At 49.9% G+C, this 19119-nt stretch overlaps 7 protein-coding genes across 7 annotated transcripts; 2 read left to right on the top strand and 5 right to left on the bottom strand.

Moving 5' to 3' along the window:
• Positions 1-210: 210 nt before the first annotated feature.
• CI109_104832 (uncharacterized protein) lies at positions 211-951 on the top strand (the record flags this gene model as incomplete). The annotated part of the gene is made up of 1 exon (XM_032007308.1): positions 211-951. One exon carries the CDS (start codon positions 211-213, stop codon positions 949-951), a length of 741 nt encoding a protein of 246 aa, XP_031858422.1.
• A 320-nt stretch (positions 952-1271) lies between these two features.
• Positions 1272-3915, bottom strand: CI109_104831 (uncharacterized protein; the record flags this gene model as incomplete). Its single annotated transcript, XM_032007309.1, has 6 exons — positions 1272-1313; positions 1382-1851; positions 1932-2541; positions 2606-2843; positions 2961-3541; positions 3655-3915. The coding sequence occupies 6 exons, from the start codon at positions 3913-3915 to the stop codon at positions 1272-1274; spliced, it is 2202 nt and encodes a 733-aa protein (XP_031858423.1).
• Positions 3916-4356: 441 nt separating this feature from the next.
• On the bottom strand, positions 4357-7749 carry CI109_104830 (uncharacterized protein; the record flags this gene model as incomplete). The annotated part of the gene is made up of 11 exons (XM_032007310.2): positions 4357-4450; positions 4508-4528; positions 4587-4698; positions 4788-5034; positions 5107-5219; positions 5277-5707; positions 5771-5897; positions 5946-6145; positions 6212-6288; positions 6359-6622; positions 6721-7749. The coding sequence occupies 11 exons, from the start codon at positions 7747-7749 to the stop codon at positions 4357-4359; spliced, it is 2715 nt and encodes a 904-aa protein (XP_031858424.2).
• A 284-nt stretch (positions 7750-8033) lies between these two features.
• On the top strand, positions 8034-8941 carry CI109_104829 (uncharacterized protein; the record flags this gene model as incomplete). Its single annotated transcript, XM_032007311.1, has 3 exons — positions 8034-8226; positions 8315-8481; positions 8672-8941. 3 exons carry the CDS (start codon positions 8034-8036, stop codon positions 8939-8941), a joined length of 630 nt encoding a protein of 209 aa, XP_031858425.1.
• Positions 8942-9162: 221 nt separating this feature from the next.
• CI109_104828 (uncharacterized protein) lies at positions 9163-11052 on the bottom strand (the record flags this gene model as incomplete). Its single annotated transcript, XM_032007312.2, has 4 exons — positions 9163-9393; positions 9450-9749; positions 9842-10839; positions 11037-11052. The coding sequence occupies 4 exons, from the start codon at positions 11050-11052 to the stop codon at positions 9163-9165; spliced, it is 1545 nt and encodes a 514-aa protein (XP_031858426.2).
• A 48-nt stretch (positions 11053-11100) lies between these two features.
• CI109_104827 (uncharacterized protein) lies at positions 11101-15850 on the bottom strand (the record flags this gene model as incomplete). The annotated part of the gene is made up of 12 exons (XM_032007313.2): positions 11101-11319; positions 11409-11580; positions 11656-11810; positions 11875-12215; positions 12305-12667; positions 12748-12817; positions 12876-12938; positions 13185-13385; positions 13766-13937; positions 14726-14869; positions 15015-15566; positions 15744-15850. The coding sequence occupies 12 exons, from the start codon at positions 15848-15850 to the stop codon at positions 11101-11103; spliced, it is 2559 nt and encodes an 852-aa protein (XP_031858427.2).
• An 879-nt stretch (positions 15851-16729) lies between these two features.
• CI109_104826 (uncharacterized protein) lies at positions 16730-17364 on the bottom strand (the record flags this gene model as incomplete). The annotated part of the gene is made up of 2 exons (XM_032007315.2): positions 16730-16948; positions 17074-17364. 2 exons carry the CDS (start codon positions 17362-17364, stop codon positions 16730-16732), a joined length of 510 nt encoding a protein of 169 aa, XP_031858429.2.
• Between the last annotated feature and the right edge of the window lie 1755 nt (positions 17365-19119).

The following is a 19119-nucleotide window of genomic DNA, read 5'->3' as shown; positions in this document are numbered from 1 at the left end:
GTCCAAAAGTCACCCGAGCCAATCAATGACATTGACTAACTGATATTGATGTCCACTTGTCTGACTCTGACAATTGGAGTCACAGCTACGACACGATAGGCCCGGCTCCACCTAAGTTTACGGTATCGCACGACTCGCGACTATCGAGCAGACGTTAGCCGCGAACACGCCACGCCCATTCCACTTTGCTCCTTGCGGTTATCCTCCGCCATGTCTACTTCGCCCATCGAGTTGCGCTTCCGCCCGATATCGGCGACAGCGACTATACCCCTTCGTCATCTCGTATTATGGCCTTCAATACCTGCAGACCAGCAGCTGGTCCCCGAGTACGACTTTGAACCCACCACTATTCACTTGGGTACTTTCCTCTCGCCCTCTCCCTCGGACACGGACACGAGTACGAGTACGAGTACGGATACAACCCACGTCGGTAGTGGGACTGAAACTGGAGTCGAGCAACAAGAATCGAGCGATTCTTCGGAACCTCTTAGTCTTACCCACCTGAGTCAAGCTCAACAAGACGGGAAAGAACCCATCGCTATTTTGACTCTGGTACATCACGATTATCCAAAACCCAATACTCTCCCATCGCATATACGTTCATCAAACCCCGCTTCTGCGCTACCTACTACTCAAATCCAATTACACAAATTCGCCGTACATCCTATTTTGCAAGGTAAAGGAGTAGGTCGAAAATCACTATTCAACGCTATCGATCATCTCAAATCACACCAATCCCAACCCACTTCATCACAGAGCGAACAAACCAAAGGGACGGCGGAAAAGGAGGAACGTGGAAAGGTATTCTTCCATTTCGATGCGAGATTGGTTCAGAGACGGTTCTATGAGAAATGCGGTATGGAAGTTTTGGATGAACAGGTGTTTGAGAAGTTTGGGACGACGGGGAAAGAGCCGGGGGTGAAACATATTCGCATGGGCAATATCATCTGAGTCGGGGGCAAACAAGTGGAGATTAGCATTATGGATGTAGAGTAGATCAACAGAAGGTCATTGGTGGAAACGTTTGTATGATGCAAGGAGCAAGGAACAAAGAAGGATGAACAAGACGCTTGGATACGTTCGCGATATAGTTACGACGCGGGTAATTGATGCTGATCCAAATGCCATGACAAATCGTGATAATTGAACTACAGTATATGCAGGCTGAACATAGCAAGTTCTATTATGCAGTATTGCAAACGCCAGAACACCAGGCCCCGTCGCGTGTGCTTCTACTTCAAGACATCCTGTCCTCTTTCCCCAACACAGCACTAAAACTCCATCACCTCCATAGTGCCTTCATCTCCTTCTGACTATCATCCCGGAGAACCAATCATCAGCTTTGCGTTCTCCTCGTAAATTGTTCTCACAACCAACTCACATCAAAGATAACCACCCTCTCTCCATCCAATACGACCGCGTCTACATCATCTTCCAACGGCTTGTCGACGTATAGATACGGCATATCCCTCCCTGTCCTGATCTCCTGATCGAGCGGTACCAACTTTGGTAGTACCGTTTCTTCGGTGACTAATACAATCCCATCTCGATCCCCATCATATTTGTGTTCCGGCGCACGAGGTGTTGGGGTCTTGTTCTTGTTCGATGACGGAGATAACAAGTTCGTTGCTGACAATAATCGTTGGAGCGGATCGCTCAATATTCCTTCGTCACGGATAGTGGGCTCTTCCGTATCCGACGGTTCTGCTTCGAAGTTGATATCACGTCGATCGTACAGCTCTTTACGAACACGTAAGAGGTTGAAGTCGTACAGGCGTAAAGTTGCAGGATCGAAGGGATCTTTGTACTGAGGGGCAATGTATCGATCTTGGTACACATAACATACCCATGCTAGAGAAGGCGGACGACAAAGAGATCAGCGTCATCCTATATCGTTTCACCTCGGCACTTTCCGTCGCGAAGACACTTACACGGGGTCTGCTCGTTTGGCCCTATGAATCTCACTTTCGGCGCGATCATGGAAAACGGTACAACCGGTGCAGGTCTCGGGAAAGCCTGGAATAACAACGGACTCGTCGGAGCGGGGAGGTACGATAACAATGTCTTCTTGTGCGTGAAGAGCACGTAATGCGGTTGTCTGCCATTCGGATGACCGAGGGGTTGACAATAAAACTCAAGTACGACCACACCACTCTCTGGATCAGGTATGAATGCTTGTGGTGAACCGACTGGATGAGTGGGTGGAGTGTACCGAGGTGGTGGGTCCGTCCTCACTGTCATTCGAGGTGGAGGGATCTCGGCATCGAAATCTACCTTGAAGCGAGGGAGATCGATCGTCGTCACGTGAATAGCGGTGTGAGGTGGTGGTACCGGTGCGCCTTCTCTAAGAGGTACAGCTGAGAAAGGTGGGAAGGCGTAGAGCATCAGATGAAGGGTGAATTCGAGATCGTTGGGATTCGCGAGGTCGTCTTGGATCGTGGAGTCGGGTCTGATGCGTGTGGCCACGGTGGGGATTATGAAGGACGAAGGGGTCAGGCAGACGAAGGATTCGAATGTTGAGACAGCAGCAGGGCGGAGGGTCTGCGAGATAGCAGCATCACCATCAGCACGTTTTTATGTTTCGATGTGAAGAGTAGCAACTCACCACAGCGAGACGTCCCGTTGTCCATTGCCATCCACACAACTGATCTCTTGAGCTCTGCACATTGTTCCGTAGCACGAACAACCCATCATCGCAGATCTGGAAACCGAGCGACGCATGTCTGTTCCTGTTGAACGTGTGCGGCCAATCGAGTACAGTCTGAGCTGCGCGAGGATGAGGTGCGAATGTTGATAGTGTCAGGAGGTGGAAGTGGAGCGAGAATGTACCGGTTGGTGTGGGTCTGCCAAGAGAGCAAAAGCGTCAGTCAAGATCAGCGAGAAATGTAAGAAGACTCCAATGGTCGTGTATGCTTTTTCAGGACGGGAAGATTCTCGGCTGCGTGGCTCATCGTACTCACCTCGCCTCTGCTACAACAAACAGATCTTGACCCGGATCCACCGCGAAATCCTGCATCTCAAAGCCAAACGTATGTGTCCTTCTCACATCATTCGCAGGTTCATCATCATCCAACACCGATCCCTCATCATCATCCCCAGTCACAATATCTTCCCCTTGAGTCTGAGTCTGTGCTTGTGCTTGTGCTTGTGTTTCCGCATCTACAGGTACGTCCTCCCATTCTCCAACTTTATTCAATTCGTACACCGCTATCTCTCTCCCCGTATCTCTACTCCCTCCCCACATATTTGATCCGGGCGGTGGTACATTTCGTAGTAGTACACCCTCGAGATACTCGTACAATCTACCTTCGCTTTCCTCGAAATCGACCCTTGTCGTAGATTTAGGCGTGAAATTGCGGAATCGGGTTAATCGTTCGCGTAGTGTAGAGAGCAACGATACGCGAGATGGTGGGATCTGAAGGAGGTTGAGAGGGTTCGGTTGGGTCACGTATGGGTTCAGAGTGAGAGAAGAGGTAAGGAGAAGATGGTGGAGTGATATGGAGGAGTTGGTGCTGAGGAGGTCCGTGAGACGTTTACAAAGCTGCGTGACATTGGATAGTAAGGGAAACATGGCGTCAGCTAAAGCCTTGAGGTCACGTCCGGGGACAAGGCGACAAGGGGACAAGGGTATGAAGACTTCTCGACCCGACTCACTCTATAACATCTAGTCAAAGAAACCCTATCCAAACTCGTGAACACCCTTTCTAGCAGCTCGTCAGGTAGAGCCAACAACCAACAAGTACCCTTCGGATCGGGCTTTTCGTAAGGTAACGATTCGCGTCGGAATGGTCGATTGGTTGGTGTCGTAGTACCTGTAGTAGGAGCTCGGGTGGTTTCGGCGCCAGCAGAGCTGGAAGTTGGCGTGGGCGCTGAAGTCGAGGACGTGCGTCCTCGTAGACGATCGAGCATCGACATGGTGTAGCAGCGTTTACAGTAGTTGATGCTCCGCTAATCAATGCAATTCGCGCGCTGGTGATTTGGTTGTAGTAATGCTCAGGCAAGACAAGAATGTGTTATGCGAGACGTGATAGGTAGAAATGAAGAAGTCGTTCAGATGAAATTGTCCAAGTTTGAGATTGCTGCTCTGAATTCTGCGTCATCGAACACTTCATTGTGGCAAATGGCAAAATCTGTTCTCGACCCATGAGTCAACAAACCCATTTCAGCAGTTCTCGTGATGGGACGATGCATGGATGCCTGCTTTGTGATGTTGTACAATATGATAGATGTGATGCAGAAATATAGATACAATAGATTCAAACGCAAGCAATACTTTACCCCCCCGGTCTTTTTAAGAAGTCCTCACCACTGCCGACCAAATCGCGTCAGTGGTGGACAACACCCTTGTTAAGCGCGTCAACCACTCACATAAGTCTCATCCCTGTAATCGACAATTGATGGTAGACCCTTGTCCTTCCTCTTAGCTTTTTCCGCAGACCATTTCTCGAACCTGGTCAAGCATGAAATCGTCAGCTGATGAATATTCCAAGGCCTATAGCTGACTCACCACTTCTTCATCTTCGCTCGACTGTAGCAAGGAACCGTCAGCTAGCTATCCCATGTGCAAGGATCAAGTCGTAGCTCACCTCTTCTCGTTCCCTACATTGACGGTCGCTATCATCTTAAGATCGGCTCCGGGAACCGAGAGTGCGAAACAGGTCAATTCGAAAAAACTCGAGTGTTCAGAGTACGGCACGCCTAGAGAGGTACTGTCAGCAAATCGATCTCCCAAGACTGGTTTGGGTGCGAGTGATGGTCTAGCCCTTCGGTGTTCTGGCAACACTTACCATACATCATGAAACCTCTACAGCTCCCCCTCATTGGCTTCATATCTCTTTCGGAAAACCACCTCGCCTGATCTCGTCTTATCACCATGTTCACATCTGGTAACATGTCTGTCCCCGCTGGAGGAGAGTACGCCCATCCAGTAGGTCTGAATGCCAAGACTCTGTCAAAGTGTGGATGAAGTCGAGCGAGGTAAGGTTGAAGACGGTCCAGTTGGATATTGCCAAGCGGTAAGAGGTGGACTTGGGACTGATGATACGTAAATACGAATGTAAGCAATCGGGGATACTTTCGCTCGAGGTGAATCAAAAGTATACGCACCGTAACAGGATCATCACTCATCAAAGAGTGCAGCTCAGCATCCGTTTGACAAAGCAATATTCCCTTCTTCCTTGGATCACAATAGATCGTTGTTCCAAGCGCTTTCGCAACAGCTACGACGTAGAGCCCGTCAGCAGTCTGTCGAAAGTATGAGACCAACCCCTACTTACCCTTGACAATCCTTTCCTTTCCGATCGAATAGGTACCCATAACCACCAAAGTTCTCCCCTTCTTCTTCATCGGTGCCATATCTCCCACATCTTTTAACTCCTCCTTCACCTCTCCATCCATGTCCCCTTCTTCCTCCTTCTTCACCAGCCACCCCTCCATCATAGCTTTCGACCGTTCCTCTTCTTCCGCCGGATCGGTCTTCAATTCCGCTCCTTCTTCCACTTTCATATACATCTGCGGTTTGACATCTTCTAGCTTGGGCGCTGTCTCTGACAGACCTACGACGGTCTTGCGTGCCAGCGAAGCGCAGGCCTCGATAACTTGCGGCTGAGGTGGGAAACAATACTTTGGATTGAGATAGGTCGTATCGAGATAACAGGTATGTATTGGGGCACGTGCAATCGCGGGATGAAGTACCATCTTGGGACACCTGTCGTAGGATTATGGTATGTCAGCTGCGGCCTGTGGGAGATGTAACGATGGACCAGCTCACGCTCGGAAATCACCGCAGTGAAGATAACGGAAGATCCGCTTGCTCCCGACATATGGACTGGCGAAACCTGAATCTCCAGCATTGACCGTTTGAGGCCCTTCGAAAAGAAAGATGGAGGAACCAGGGCCTATCTGGGCATGAGCTTTGGTTTATGATTCCTGTTTGGACAGCTCACAATGATTTGCTTCGATTGGCGTGACCGTCACCCCGCCCGTATTTGGCATCTCGAAAGGAACGTTGTCGGGCAAGCCGTGGACCCATTTCGGATCCACTTCCAACATGTGAATGATAAGATTGGCTGTTGTCTCCGAGCAGTAGATCGGACCATGACGCCAGGACTTGGACAGATTCGTGTAATGATCCGAGTGCGCGTGGCTATGAAATCGACGCATCAATCAACTAACGCACTTGTGACCTCATCGCATAGTACGTTTGACTCACGTCAAGAGATACGCTGTGACCTTTGGCACAGCACCATAACGGAATGCGTCGACCGCAACAGGCATTCCAGTGAGCACCTGTGTAGTTGACATCAGCTAATACACCAAGTTGGATTTGACTAGCTGCTGCAGATGTACGCCTACTCACCTTATAGAACGGCGCCTTCCGTCTTCCGATAAATCTCTTTCCATCCCTTTTCAGATCAGCTTCTGCATCCTTCCACTGCTCTTTCTCCTTGTGTCCACTCATCAGCACAGAAAATGCATTCGGGCCTTTGGTCGGCGTCTCGGGAGGTGGTGAAGGGGAAGGGGCGGGGCTGAAATGGTTGTACGATGAGATGGGGCGGTTGGTCTTGCTCTTGAAGTTGGGGGTAGAGGTATCTAGACATGTGTTGATGTGGTGTTGTACGACCTGCGAAGGTGTTGGTCAGCTGAGCGAAGACGGGAGGGCGATAAGAAACAGCACATCGGTGCGAGGAAGAGTAGAATAGATAGCCATGCAAGACTCACCGTGTTCATTTTCCCCTTCATAGACATCCCACAAACCGGACATTGTGTGATCTTCCCACCTTTATCGATACCCGCTTTCCGCTTCCCACCCCCTCTTCCCCTCCCATTCCCTCGTAGTGGTACATCCCCTATTTCCGAGGCTTCATCATCCCCTTCTTCTTCCATGCCCATCCCTTCATCTTCCGGTTCTTCCCAATCCATTCCGAAATCTCCACCTGCATCGTGCTCTTCAAACTTTTCATGTCCGACATGAGCAGGTACCGCATCTTCGTTGGGTTCTTCCTCTTCCAATTCCGCGTCTCTTCCTTGTCGCTTATTATCTTCTGTCCCAGTATCCATATCGAGATCTAAACCCGAATCGTCATCTTCCATCCTTGTTCCTTCGCCAGGATCCTGAGTCCTATACCCATCTTCATCAGATGGAGGTATCTCATCGCCGTCGTCGTCGTCGTCGCCTTCGAAATGAGCTTGTCCGGTGTTGATGACTTCTGGCCAAGTGGGCGGAGGTTTGAACGCCGGATATCCAGGAAATGGAGGGGGAACAACAGTATCGGGTAATGAGGTGGTAGTAGGACTAGCCCGGGGCGATCTATTTGTATCGGGTATTCTTGAAGGTCCTGCTTCCATTTTCACGTCCTGTCCTAAGTGCTCGTCCGTGGTTTGCGGTAGTGGAGAATCGACTCTCCTTCTCTTCGACTTCGGACTCGGCGTATCGATTGGCAAGATATCGTCCTCCTCATCACTGATCACGACGGGATCATCCACCGATCCGCACACGCCCGCGACTCCAACAGCACCATTACCATTTCCAACTACGGCTTTCCCTTTACCCTTGTCCTTTCCCTTCCCTTCAAAACTGGTATATCCACCATCTTGCTCAATCTTGACATGCGACGCGCTACTCGTTCTCCTTACAGCGGATTTGGGTGTTGTAGGGGCTTTCGAGAAGAAGTTGAGTAATGTACTATTACTCTTTGGTGAGTCGGCAGGCGGCTTTCCCTTCTTCGTGGCCTTACTTCCCCTAGCCATGCTGTCTGGCCTCGTCGATAGGTTATTGCACTAGATATCGTGAACGAACAGCAACATAAAGAAGATGTCGATCATCATCAGTTACATCTCGCAACCGGATATGGGTCCAGTCACCTCTCACGTGACTTTTTGCCACCCCACGTGGGTATTACCCCCTTTTACTTTGTAGCACAGATCGCAAAACCAACTTTTTCAACCCACTCCTCTTACACTACCTTACATATCCAGGTCTCTCCGTCAACAATAACAACAGTAATTACAACAACACCACCGTATAGTACGCCATGTCAGACGCTACGAAGCCAACAACTACACCCACCGCCGAGGAAGTAGAGGATATCTTACTTTCTGCACGATATGGCGAGGTAGACGAGATCAAATCTTTCGTAGAGAAATATGGTGCCGAACCGCTCATCTCGGCGAGGGACGAGAGAGGGAACACAGTCTTGCACATGTGTTGTGGGAATGGTCACTTAGGTAAGTGAGCTAGTCACCCGCGATCCCCTTCAGCTCGATTCGAGGCCAAATAGCCCTAAGCTGACTGCCTTCTCGTTTCCATGTTTAGACGTATTGAACTACCTCATACCCCTCGTTCCTAAAGAATTGTTGACAAAGACGAACGAAGCGGGCTCTCCGGCGATGCATTGGGCCGTATCAAATAACCATGTGGGGTGTGTGAAGGCTCTGGTGGAGATACCCGAGGAACAAGGGGGTGGGATCCAGCTTCTCAAGGTGGGTTGTCGAGTGTTGAATAACCACAATAAAGTGTTCATGTTACAATTTGCTGATGTGCTTTTTCATAATCCTCTACTATTCACCCTTCTTGCTGTAATCAATCTCTTATCGTGTCGTAATGTCGCTCCCTCCTGGCCTTCCATTAAATCACTTCGAACCGCCCACACATTCATGTTACGTCTCGCAGCAAAAGAACGCTTCAGGTCGAGACGCATTCCTCGAGTCCCTCTTCGCCGGCGAGGGGAAAGAAGAAGTCTCAGGCTGGATCGAGGGTTATCTCTATCGTATCGAAGGTGATGACGACGAGGAGGTTGGAGCTGAGGGTGAGGAGACCAAAGGCGAGGGCGAGGAAGAGTCAGAAGTCAAGTTGGAAGCTGGAGATGAGGTTGTCAAGGACGAGTCGGAGGCTGTTGATGAGTTGGTTGAGAAGGCTGAAGGGTTGGAAGTCAAGCAATAGATGTAGAAGATTGTATGTATAATCGGGCGTTCTCTACGCCACGTCAATGTCGGTACGACACTCAAGTCATCAGTGCAACATTTCGCCTTGCACTCTTGATACGTCGCTCTCAAGCTTATTGTCATACTGATCGCACATGACAAGTCTGGATCTGGAAACACTGAAATATCGCTACATAAACTCCCGAAATGGCTCTATCTGCCTCACCCTGGCACCACGACTCAATCCAACCACGGCTCTACCCATCTCGTCTCTTCCCATACATTCGCCGCGAGCCCATTCACCTCCGGCCACGGATGACATCTTACCTTAGACGGCGGTCTTGTCGTCCATTCCATGAAGAAATCTTCTTCTTCCTCTTGTGGCGGAACACCGTCATTCCAACCTAGGCTTTGTTTTTGCGCTGACAGGTCTTCGATTACGTCCAGAGCGACATCCCGATCGTATGCAAACTACATGGCCAGTACATCAGCAAAAGTGATACACTCTCAAGGGATGGGTTGCTCACCTGTACACTGGGGACAACTTGGACTCTCCCTTTACCCACTTTCCAGAAATCCGCAGCTACCAAGAGACATTCCGCAGCTGCACATTCCCCTTTTGCCAGATCACCTCTCCTGAATCGTATATTGTGAGGAGGGAGGAACGGTTCAGGCGAGAGAATTGCCATTGCGTTCCAGGAAGAGTAGACTTGGAACGGTCTGAGAGAGGTGTATCTTTCTTTGCTCGTGGGAGAGGTCGGGAAGAGATCGGCAGAAGGGGACCACCATGTCCATTCTATAGGGTAGAAGAGGTCTCCCGAGTCGATCTGGGGGTATAATACTTGATCAGCGGTAGACTCGACACAACAAAGTCCAACACGGTGCTACATTGCCTTAGAAGGAATAAAGCTTGACTCACCGTCCTTCCCACCCATATATCATAGTAGTATTCCGGTCTCTTCTTCCACCAATCCATCCCCGTCGTGATCCCCGCTCCATTCCTCAAATGCTGGAATAACAACTCCAACACGTCCACCGCATGTATATACACATCATTGAAGAAAACGATCGCTTCCGTCTGTTCTCCCCACCGTTCCTCCCAAAGTGGAGAGAGAGCGCGGTTTCGTAATTCCGCTATCTTCTCTATTCTGTTATGTTTGTCCCAATCAATCTTTGGTTCGTCGGTCACTATTCGGATATGGGAAGATGGGATTCCTAATGAGTGGAGAGCGGGGAGTAGGACGGATTTAAGTGCGGAGGAAGTACAATCTGAAGAAGGACCTTCGAGTATTGATATGTATACTTTGGAGGGGGATAGGTAGGTCGTGAGTACTATGAAAGTGTTGATCAAGTCTGGGAGAGAATCGGCAATTTGTCGAGTATTCGTCACGAGCAAATATCGACCTCGAGTCTTCGCTCGGAGTGTTGCATATCGAGCTTTTTGTGAGATTGTCAAAGAAGGATCAAGATGTACCGGTTCGTGATGTGGACATACAGAGCTGAGTGAGGTATAGGTGCTATTAATTATACTTGAGAGATGGGAGTCGGACGTGATATGTGGTCGTGTTGGGGCGGAAGGGAGCAGAGAGGGGAATTGGAATGAGCGTCTCGTAGGATCCGGATGTGAGAATATCGAGATCAGGAATAATAACCCCACAACTGTGGAGACGATGACCGGTATACGGAATCGAGTGGTCAAGATCTGTCGTCGAAGGGAAGAACGATTAGATGATCCCGGTAAGATGGGAGAGATGGGTCGAGGACGGAAGTACCGATGTGAAGAGGGAGATGCGGAAGAGGAAGGGAGGAAGTTGGACATCGCGGAAGGATCATCGGACCGCAGCTCGCCAAGGAAGTAGGCGCTTAACCACGCTGTAGGAAGGATGTCTGGTCTAGTACGGAGGCGGACTGCGATGGCTAAAAGATGAAATTGCAGTCGATAATTGTCAACAGTACTTATTTCCGTTCCTCTTCACTCCGTCGGAAATGGTTGCTCAGTACTCGTTCGTGGTTGATCCCGTCCGTCGCCAACTGCACCCATCAAACTCCCCTCCACTCTGCACATCCACTGGTTCAAAAGCATCCTGTCCACTATGCACCCCCGGCACAATCACGTATACTACATCGCATGTCCAGTATCAAAGTCGATACTCTATAGACGTGCACCATCTCAATCTATTACAACTCCCCTCTCACACCTTCACCTACCGACCCGAACCACCCCCACACCGTACCCAAGAGCTGAGCGAATCTACCCCCTTCTAAACTCTTCCAACAGAATTCCAAACAACCTCTACACGATCTTCTCAGTCCTTCTAGAGTTGTCAAGACTACGCTGAGACTCGTCGTGAGTGACGTAGTGGCTTTTGTCGTCGTATTTTGACTTAGTGATTTTGCCTATACCAAATTCGAATATCAGCGTTCAATATTATCCGTCCCACCTATCTCAAGAGATCCTTTAGTCTGAAGATGGTATCACCACTCACCTTATCTAGTTTGGACTTTCGTCTCTTACTCAGCTCTTCCTCCTCCAGCTGCGTCGATGCATATATCTTTCTGAACGACTCGACAGACGCTAGGGACTCGCTGATTCGATGCAAGGTGTTGATGAGAGCCACAACCTCGGACCGCTGTAACAAGTCAGGGTTGACTTTGGGACTACAAGTATCGATCACAATCAGCAACGTGTCTTTTCTATTTGGCAACTGCAAGATAGTAGATTGCACTACTCACTCTAAAGCCTTGTCGTCAAGCTCAAAGAGAATCTTGAGAGCCGTTCCAATGCCTGAGACTTGTAGTTTCCCCCAAAGCCGACATTTGTCGCATCCTACACAATCCATGATTCGCGAAACGTTTCTGAAATGCGTCTTGAACTGTTCCTTGAGGATCTGCAGGAGTAAAGCCAACAATCAGGTTTACAACCCTAACAGATGGGTCAAACTCTGCACTTACGACTGCATCTTCTCCAGTGAAGAAATCTCCTTCATCGAAACCTTTACCCATCTCTTCCCCTCCTGCCAATTTCAGCACTTCTCCAAACTTCGCTTTCGTCAAACGATCACTCTCCTTCTCCACACCTCCGATTGGGGAAGTGCTTATATCATACGCTTCGAGATAAGGTGCGGCGCGGGCGACTGCTCGAAGGAGGAGAACAGCGTTGAAGTAGACGTTGGAGAGTCGTTCGGGGTGAGTTGCGAGTCGGGAGATGAAACATTCGAGATTAGGTGACCATTCGCCAGTCGTTTGGTCAAGGTATTCATGGCAGATATGGATGGAGATTGAAGCGTGGAGACCTGGCGTGGAAAGAGGGCCATCAACATCATACCCAACGAGAAAAGAGATGACCAGACGATGAGTCGACTTGTATGACACTCCGACTCACCTGAGATAACCCTGTAATACACCCTCTTCTCCTCGCACATCTCTCCCTCTCCTCCCATTGGCGATTTCACCATCTCGGTCCCCCACCCTTCACTCAACTTTGAGAATCCCCAACCGGGCACTTGCGCACCTCCACTTGGCTCAGACCTGCTCACACCCCCTGCTCCAACAACCGCCGACGCAAGCTCAGCTTTCGTACTCTTCTGCGATGTCGCGCCACTGCCACTACCGATTTCTGAGAGGGAGGCTTCGGATAGGCCGAAACAGTTTTCCTCGTAAATCGCTCTCCAGACGTTATGAGCTGAATCACCAGCGTATCCTGTGAATCTTTCCGGATTGAGCGTGAGATCGACGTATTGTCCGTCTGCGAAGAGGAAGCATGGCGCATTAGTACCCCTCTTGAGCGTCGAGCGAGCGAAGACAGAAGGCGACGGGCATGCTCACTTTGATCGGCGTCATCTTCGACGTAGCAGAAATCCTGTTCTTTGAAATAACAACTCGACACGCCTTCGGCCTTGTTCGAGTCTTCATGTCAGCACAGTGCGACACAACGTACGAGGAAGTTCACTCACGTCGGATGGTGAGACGCTGACCGCTGACAAAGCTGCCGCTCTCCATTTCTCGGGTATCTCGTCCTGCGCAATGGGTTGAGCGTTAGTAAAGGCTCATAATGATCTATCTCAGACTACGCTCCATTTGCAACAGCTATCTCCCAACCTTCCGACCCTCCATTGGTCAACTGTCTGCACCGCTTGCACCGCCTCAAGCCAGCGCCCTATCCCCATAGTCATTCCTCATTCCTCCGTACCTCCGCAAGCTATCACCAACCACCGACGTAGCCACACCACGCCCAACTTCGCCGGTACGGAATGCTTACTCACCTCATCAGCCGCTTCCACTCCGCAATTCCTATTCATACAAAACCCATTCTCATACCAGAATGGACACTCTTTATACAGATCGACCTTGTAATGTCTAAAAAAGGGATATGTGACCAATTCGTGTAACGCTGGGAAAAGTTGGGTATTGAGTGATTCGACGGTCTCGTATAGACAGTGGGTGGATTCGATAGGTCCTGAGGGCTGTGACGGGCACGAGCGAGCGAGCGAGTGCGTGGACAGGCGAGCAAGTGGTAGCGAACGAGCGAGTGAGGGAGTGAGTGCGTGAGTGAGTGAGTGCGCGAGGATGAGTGACGAAGTGATTGAGAAAATGAGTGGTTGGTGAGCAAGTCATTGCGGATCGAGTGGCGGTAAACAGATTGGGGGAAGCAAGCAGAGATGGCAAATCGCAAGTTGTGACAGAGCAGCGAGGTGAGAAGAGCGACCGCACAGGTATATCAGTCGACAGGATTAGACAAGATCCAAATAATCATATGAAGTGAAAATCGATAAATCAGCATTTACCATCCATCACCTGTTGCTCTTGAGCCAGGACCAATCGCTCTGATTCACACCCAACTCACACTACAATAACCCTCTGCTTTACCTTCCAACACGTTTCTCGCGACTTTACTATCAGGTCTCAAGCCCTTTCGTAAGCCATCAAGAGTTGAAGCTGATGTTGTCGCTGCTAAGCTCAAGCTTAGTAAGGCGATTTTGGAAGATGACGGACGCATATTGACGCGGCGGCGGCGGCTGCAAAGTGGGGTAGAGTAACGCGCTGGTCGATCTTCTCTTTACGATGGTATCGTGTACAAGTTGCGAGCGTCGATGTGGTATGTACAGATGTGATATCAAGATCAATGCTAATAGACGGACAGATGGTTTTGCTGAATAACCCGAATGCGAATGCGAGTGCTACATGTCAACTTTACTCTGCGTCATCATCACCGACCTAATTCTCATCGACGTGTCATGACCGGAAAAGTCAATTTTCGTGTCCGGTGGAGGTGGTCCACCGTTCTCAACTTTTGTTATTCTCCAACTCTCCTTACCGATCCGTTCCGAAACACTGTAGTGGTTGTACATGTGCAACTTGCATAACATACATAAATTATTAGTGACTTGGTCGTTGGGTACATACGTAAAGGCATCATGGTCGTTAAGATTACAGTATAAAAAGACTCAGTTCACCGTCTCCCTCACCACCCCCTGGCAGCTAGATCCTTTTCCGCCTGTGCAAAAATCTCGTCAAGGCCCAGGTTTACCAATTTGCTAATCGACACGGAAGGGTGGTCGCTGAGGAGTCGGAGCGTGTTCCGTTCCAGTTGTGGAGGATTATTGTCCAGTAGCGGATCAACGAGACGACATAGTGATGCGAAGACATTCAGGGAGCATGATTCAGGGGGAGTTGTGACGAAGAGTGGACGCGATGGGAATGTGGAAGTCGAGGTCGTGATAGACATATATATAATCAACTGCTCATCCACGCCGCAGATTGGTCATACTAGACTAAATGGATATTGATCAGAGAAGCCACTCACGTATTTGCTTTTCTTCCGATATGCACCCACCAGCCTTTGGGTGGACGAGTTACATCAGGCGATTTGCACTTCGTTTCGGGTTGTAATCCATAATAACCAGTTCTCGAGAATGGGTAAACTTGCGGCAAGGCCGTTATAGGTGTCCTATTGTCGTTGTTGTTTCATATCAACCTGATTCAAGTCAGCATTCCATACTAGGGGACGTAAGAAGCGTACTTAGGTTCTCGGCCAGCCTTGATAGGGATATGGACTGGTCGGATACCCTCGTACGACTATGATGGGGACCCACGGATGCCAATTGTCCGGTGGTTTCCCGTTCCACCCACCCATATGTCCTAATGAACCAGGAGGCATTGCATATGGATATGGCCATCCTATATATCCTGAGCCACTCTGTAATGTCGGAGCGGTGTATCCGTTGTTCGCCCAAAGTCCACCCCACATAGCCATGATCGCCTCTTGTTTCTTCTTACTTTCCTCCTCTTCCTTCTTCGCCAATTCCGCTTTCGCCTTCTCCAACAATGGTTTAGCTAACTCTTTCAGGTATTTCGCGCCTTTGACTGAATCGGCAGAATCGGCAAGTTTACCCAGTTTCTCGTGCAGATTAGCGATTTCGCCATCGGGCATCTTACCAAGTAAGAGAAGCGCTTTGTAGTTGTATGGCCACTGCAATTCGAGTCGAGCTTTGATCACGTCCATGATGATTTTCCGATTGTTCTCGTCTTTAGCCCATGATTCGTACCAGCTCAGGTGGTTGTCGTCGGGTCCGAGTTCGCTATCACCGTTCGTGTCGTGCTCTGCCATGTCTCGGATGGCTCCTTCCGGGTTGGCGATGAAGGGGCTGGGGTGACGAGGAGTAGCGTAGGTGTGATTGGTAGAGTGACAAAGCCGATAAAATTTGGCGAGGGACCGCGTGATGGGGGAGCAGAGTACGATTTGAGCAGAGTAGAGGAGGAAGGAGGTAAATACTGCGTTGGCTATGGCTACTCTTCTCCTATTTCATAAAATATGAACTCACTTGGAACTCGGTAACATCTGCGGCACAGCCCACATCCCTCCTCCACCCATCATAGCCGGGGAACCGACCATCGCGCTGGCTCCCCAAAGATTGTAGGGCACTGACATTCTACCAGAGGGTTTGCGAAGCTTGTTGTGGTGTTTTGGGGGTAATATGGTTTATCGACGAGAAGGGTTATCTAAGGGGGTTGATATGTGAGCTCGAATCAATGAGTTTGGTAGTGTTGGGGGTCGTAGCTACCTGGTGATCAGTAGAGTATATTTTGAATTTATAGGAAATGGCTGTACTAGATGCAATGCGGTGGCGAATAGATAGAAAAGAGAAGGAAAGAGAAACGAGAAATGGGCAAGGCAAAGCCATGTCTAATATACTATAACAGGAACGAGAGAGTCCAGGGATTTGATGATGATGATGATGTCGCACGGACCGTCTCGGGAATCAGCACAGACCAGTAGAATAGAACAATGGTCATCATCAGTCAGCAGAAGTCCGATCGAGTCGATTGGAAGGGTGTTACTGCACAGCCCATCAGACAACGATCGAGTTACAATACTGCTCCTTCGGGTCCGAGATGGTATAGCATAGCTTTTGTCAGATACAGTCAGCATTTGACCACTTAGAACCCAGCTTTTGCTGTGTGGGAAGAGTCTTGCTGCATGTGAAAACGAATCCTCCGTGTGCGTCGTGACGGTCCGTGCGTGCGTGAGTGATCTCTCTGAGTCAGCTGTGGTGATGGGTCATCGCCTCTTGAAGTTCCGTCGATCGTTCCCCTAACTCATTCCATTGGGATTGTCAATAGTCCCTTGACAGACTCGGTTTCGAGACAAGCATCGAGACAAGCGACACGCGAAGCATGACCAGAGTAGCTGACGACTGCATGAGTTCCTATTATAGACGCTTATCCGTTCCTCCAATCACCGGCACTTCTACTTTGGGAGCCTACTATCTTCGTTAGCGCGAATACACGTTTCGAATGAACCCTCGAATCAACTGACCATGTCGACCCTATCCATTGACCTACTTCCCGCCGTAAACATCTGGATCCAATGATACCATACTCCCGCACCAAGACCTATACTCGCTCCACCTAATACTAAGCTCGGTAAAGGTGCCCTTTTGAGGAATATGGCAGGTATGACGAGTCCTGATAATGCCGCTGAGATTAGGGTGTAATCGTTTCGTCTAATCTGCTTAGCGTCTAGGCTCTGTAAATGGGAAAGAACGCCGGTCAGCTATATTCTAGTGGTGATAGATATGGCCCTTGCAAGTCCATGAGCCGGTCCACAGACATTTAGATCGACTGAGGCATTAACATACTTGGCGCACTTACCAGCTTCTCAACCTTGCCCAAGATAGCCAGCTCCCCGTCGCCCTTCGTCTGATACCAAGCCAACCCACCTCCCGCTGCCGCCGCAAGCGCAGTCGTCGCGATACTCTGTCCCATCCATGATCTAACAGAGAACGGTCTTCGTCGAGCGATCAGCGTTGTAATCAGGTACACGGGGATGAAACCTGAGGCTGTGATTTGGGCAACTTGGAGAGATGAATGGAGGATCACTTGTGTTCGAGGGGCGTACGAGAAGAACAGGGGGGCAGAGGGCGGAGATGGTCGAGTAGTCATTTTGTTGGCTTGGATCTTTCGGTGTGGTGCGTCGTGTCGCCGGTTCAAATAGCTGTCTCTTGGCTCGTTGTCAAGGTGATCGACTTCGCTGATTTGTGAAGTCAATGCTACGACCTGTATTGCAATCTTGCCGCAAAGGATCGTAACTCCCGTAAACCTCGACGATCCAAAATCTCATTGCGTCATTAGCTGCAAGAACCAACAACGCCCATGTCCCAAGGTTACGTAATATGATTTTGTTCCTTCCACTTGCCCTGTTTGTATTCGCCACCTAAACTCGCCACGAGTTTTCTATTCTCACTACACGGGTTGATTCTCGCGTCCCTCAAGATAGGCATTTCTGAGCCTCCGAAAATAGCCAGAAAATGCGCGCCTATGCTAAGGGGGTTTTCCTTCTTGGCCATGCGGGGTGAAATAGGGGGAGATCATTCTTGATCAAACAACCTTCACTTTGATGCCGGAATTCACATGGTTAGACCTTTCAAATTCCACCGAGGATGGTATCAATAGGAATCTCTGGGCTGCATCTACCTAGCCGTACAATTCTTATTGTGATTAGAGCCTTCAAAGATGAGATATGACACTTCGAATTTGGAGAGGCGAGACGTCAAGATTGGAGGGGCGTGAAAGGAAACCTGTCCGTCACCTGAACTACTCAGTGGAGTTTGATATGTCCTTCACATACAAGGAAACTGGTTGTGTTCGCATCAAGATTATGCTCCACGGTGATACATGCGAAGTGGCGGACGTTGACGCGAAAGCACTGTACTCCCGCACTGCCCCTTATGTCGCTCCCTCCTTTCCCCCTCCTTTTCCCCCCTCCCTCCCTTTTCTGTCTCTATATGAGGACCAGGGACCTATAGGTCGCTTCGAGAGCAATGGCAATCATCTATACTGCAACTGACTGCGCATTGCTCGAGAACTACTCAACGCTTCAGTCGCTTGCTATGTCGAGAAAAAGAAAGTGATACCCTGATGCGTCCTTTCACCAGCTCCTCTACCCGGTTGCCTCGATGAATCCGCCATCAACATCATCGACCTCTACGTCCAGCGTAGCGGACTCACGCTCTCCAATTGCGATCACCGAAGGTCTTCCGACCATCTCATCAAGGCCAACTAGCTCTCTCGGTGCTCTCCTGAAAGCCTTTGCTTGCAAGCCGTCCCCAGCTTCGTCAAGGCTCTTCCTTGGGGAATGCTCTACCTCAGAGCCCAGTGGAGGGATGCCGAAAGCGGCTGACTAATCGACGAGAAGAGGACAACCATATCCGCAAATGTGTGGGAGAAGCCCATGCACAGCTCTTCGCCCGATCCTACGTTGAGTCAGCTCCCCGAATTTGCTTCCACAAGGGTTGCGGCGAGTCAAGTACCTCGGCGTTGCATCTCTATCAGAGGCATGTCGCCAAGCGACCGCTGCATCCTTGTGAGCTGGAGATGGAAAACGGAGAAGTCTTGTGGCCAAGGCCGGAGGAAGCGAGCTGGCTTTCGTTTCAGCATATCCTCATCGTAGAGCTTCTTCATATAGCTCCTCATGAAAGCTTCAATCGAGCAAACGTGCTCCGGTCACCCGAACTTGGCGACCATCATCATCATATCGCCGAAGGACCAGCGATGGTGGAGGAGAGACTCCTTGAGTCGCTCACGTTCGGTGAAGTCGGTGAAGTTGAAACCTGTAGACCTCTTCGGGAGGTCTACCTTGCGCTCGAAGAGGACGAACATCGAAGTGATGTACGAGTATGCGTTACAAGCTTCATCATG

Source organism: Kwoniella shandongensis, chromosome 8, assembly GCF_008629635.2.
Source record: "Kwoniella shandongensis chromosome 8, complete sequence".
NCBI lineage: Eukaryota > Fungi > Basidiomycota > Tremellomycetes > Tremellales > Cryptococcaceae > Kwoniella > Kwoniella shandongensis.
Note: the sequence above shows the minus strand (reverse complement) of the source record. Positions and strands in the feature narration are given on the sequence as shown.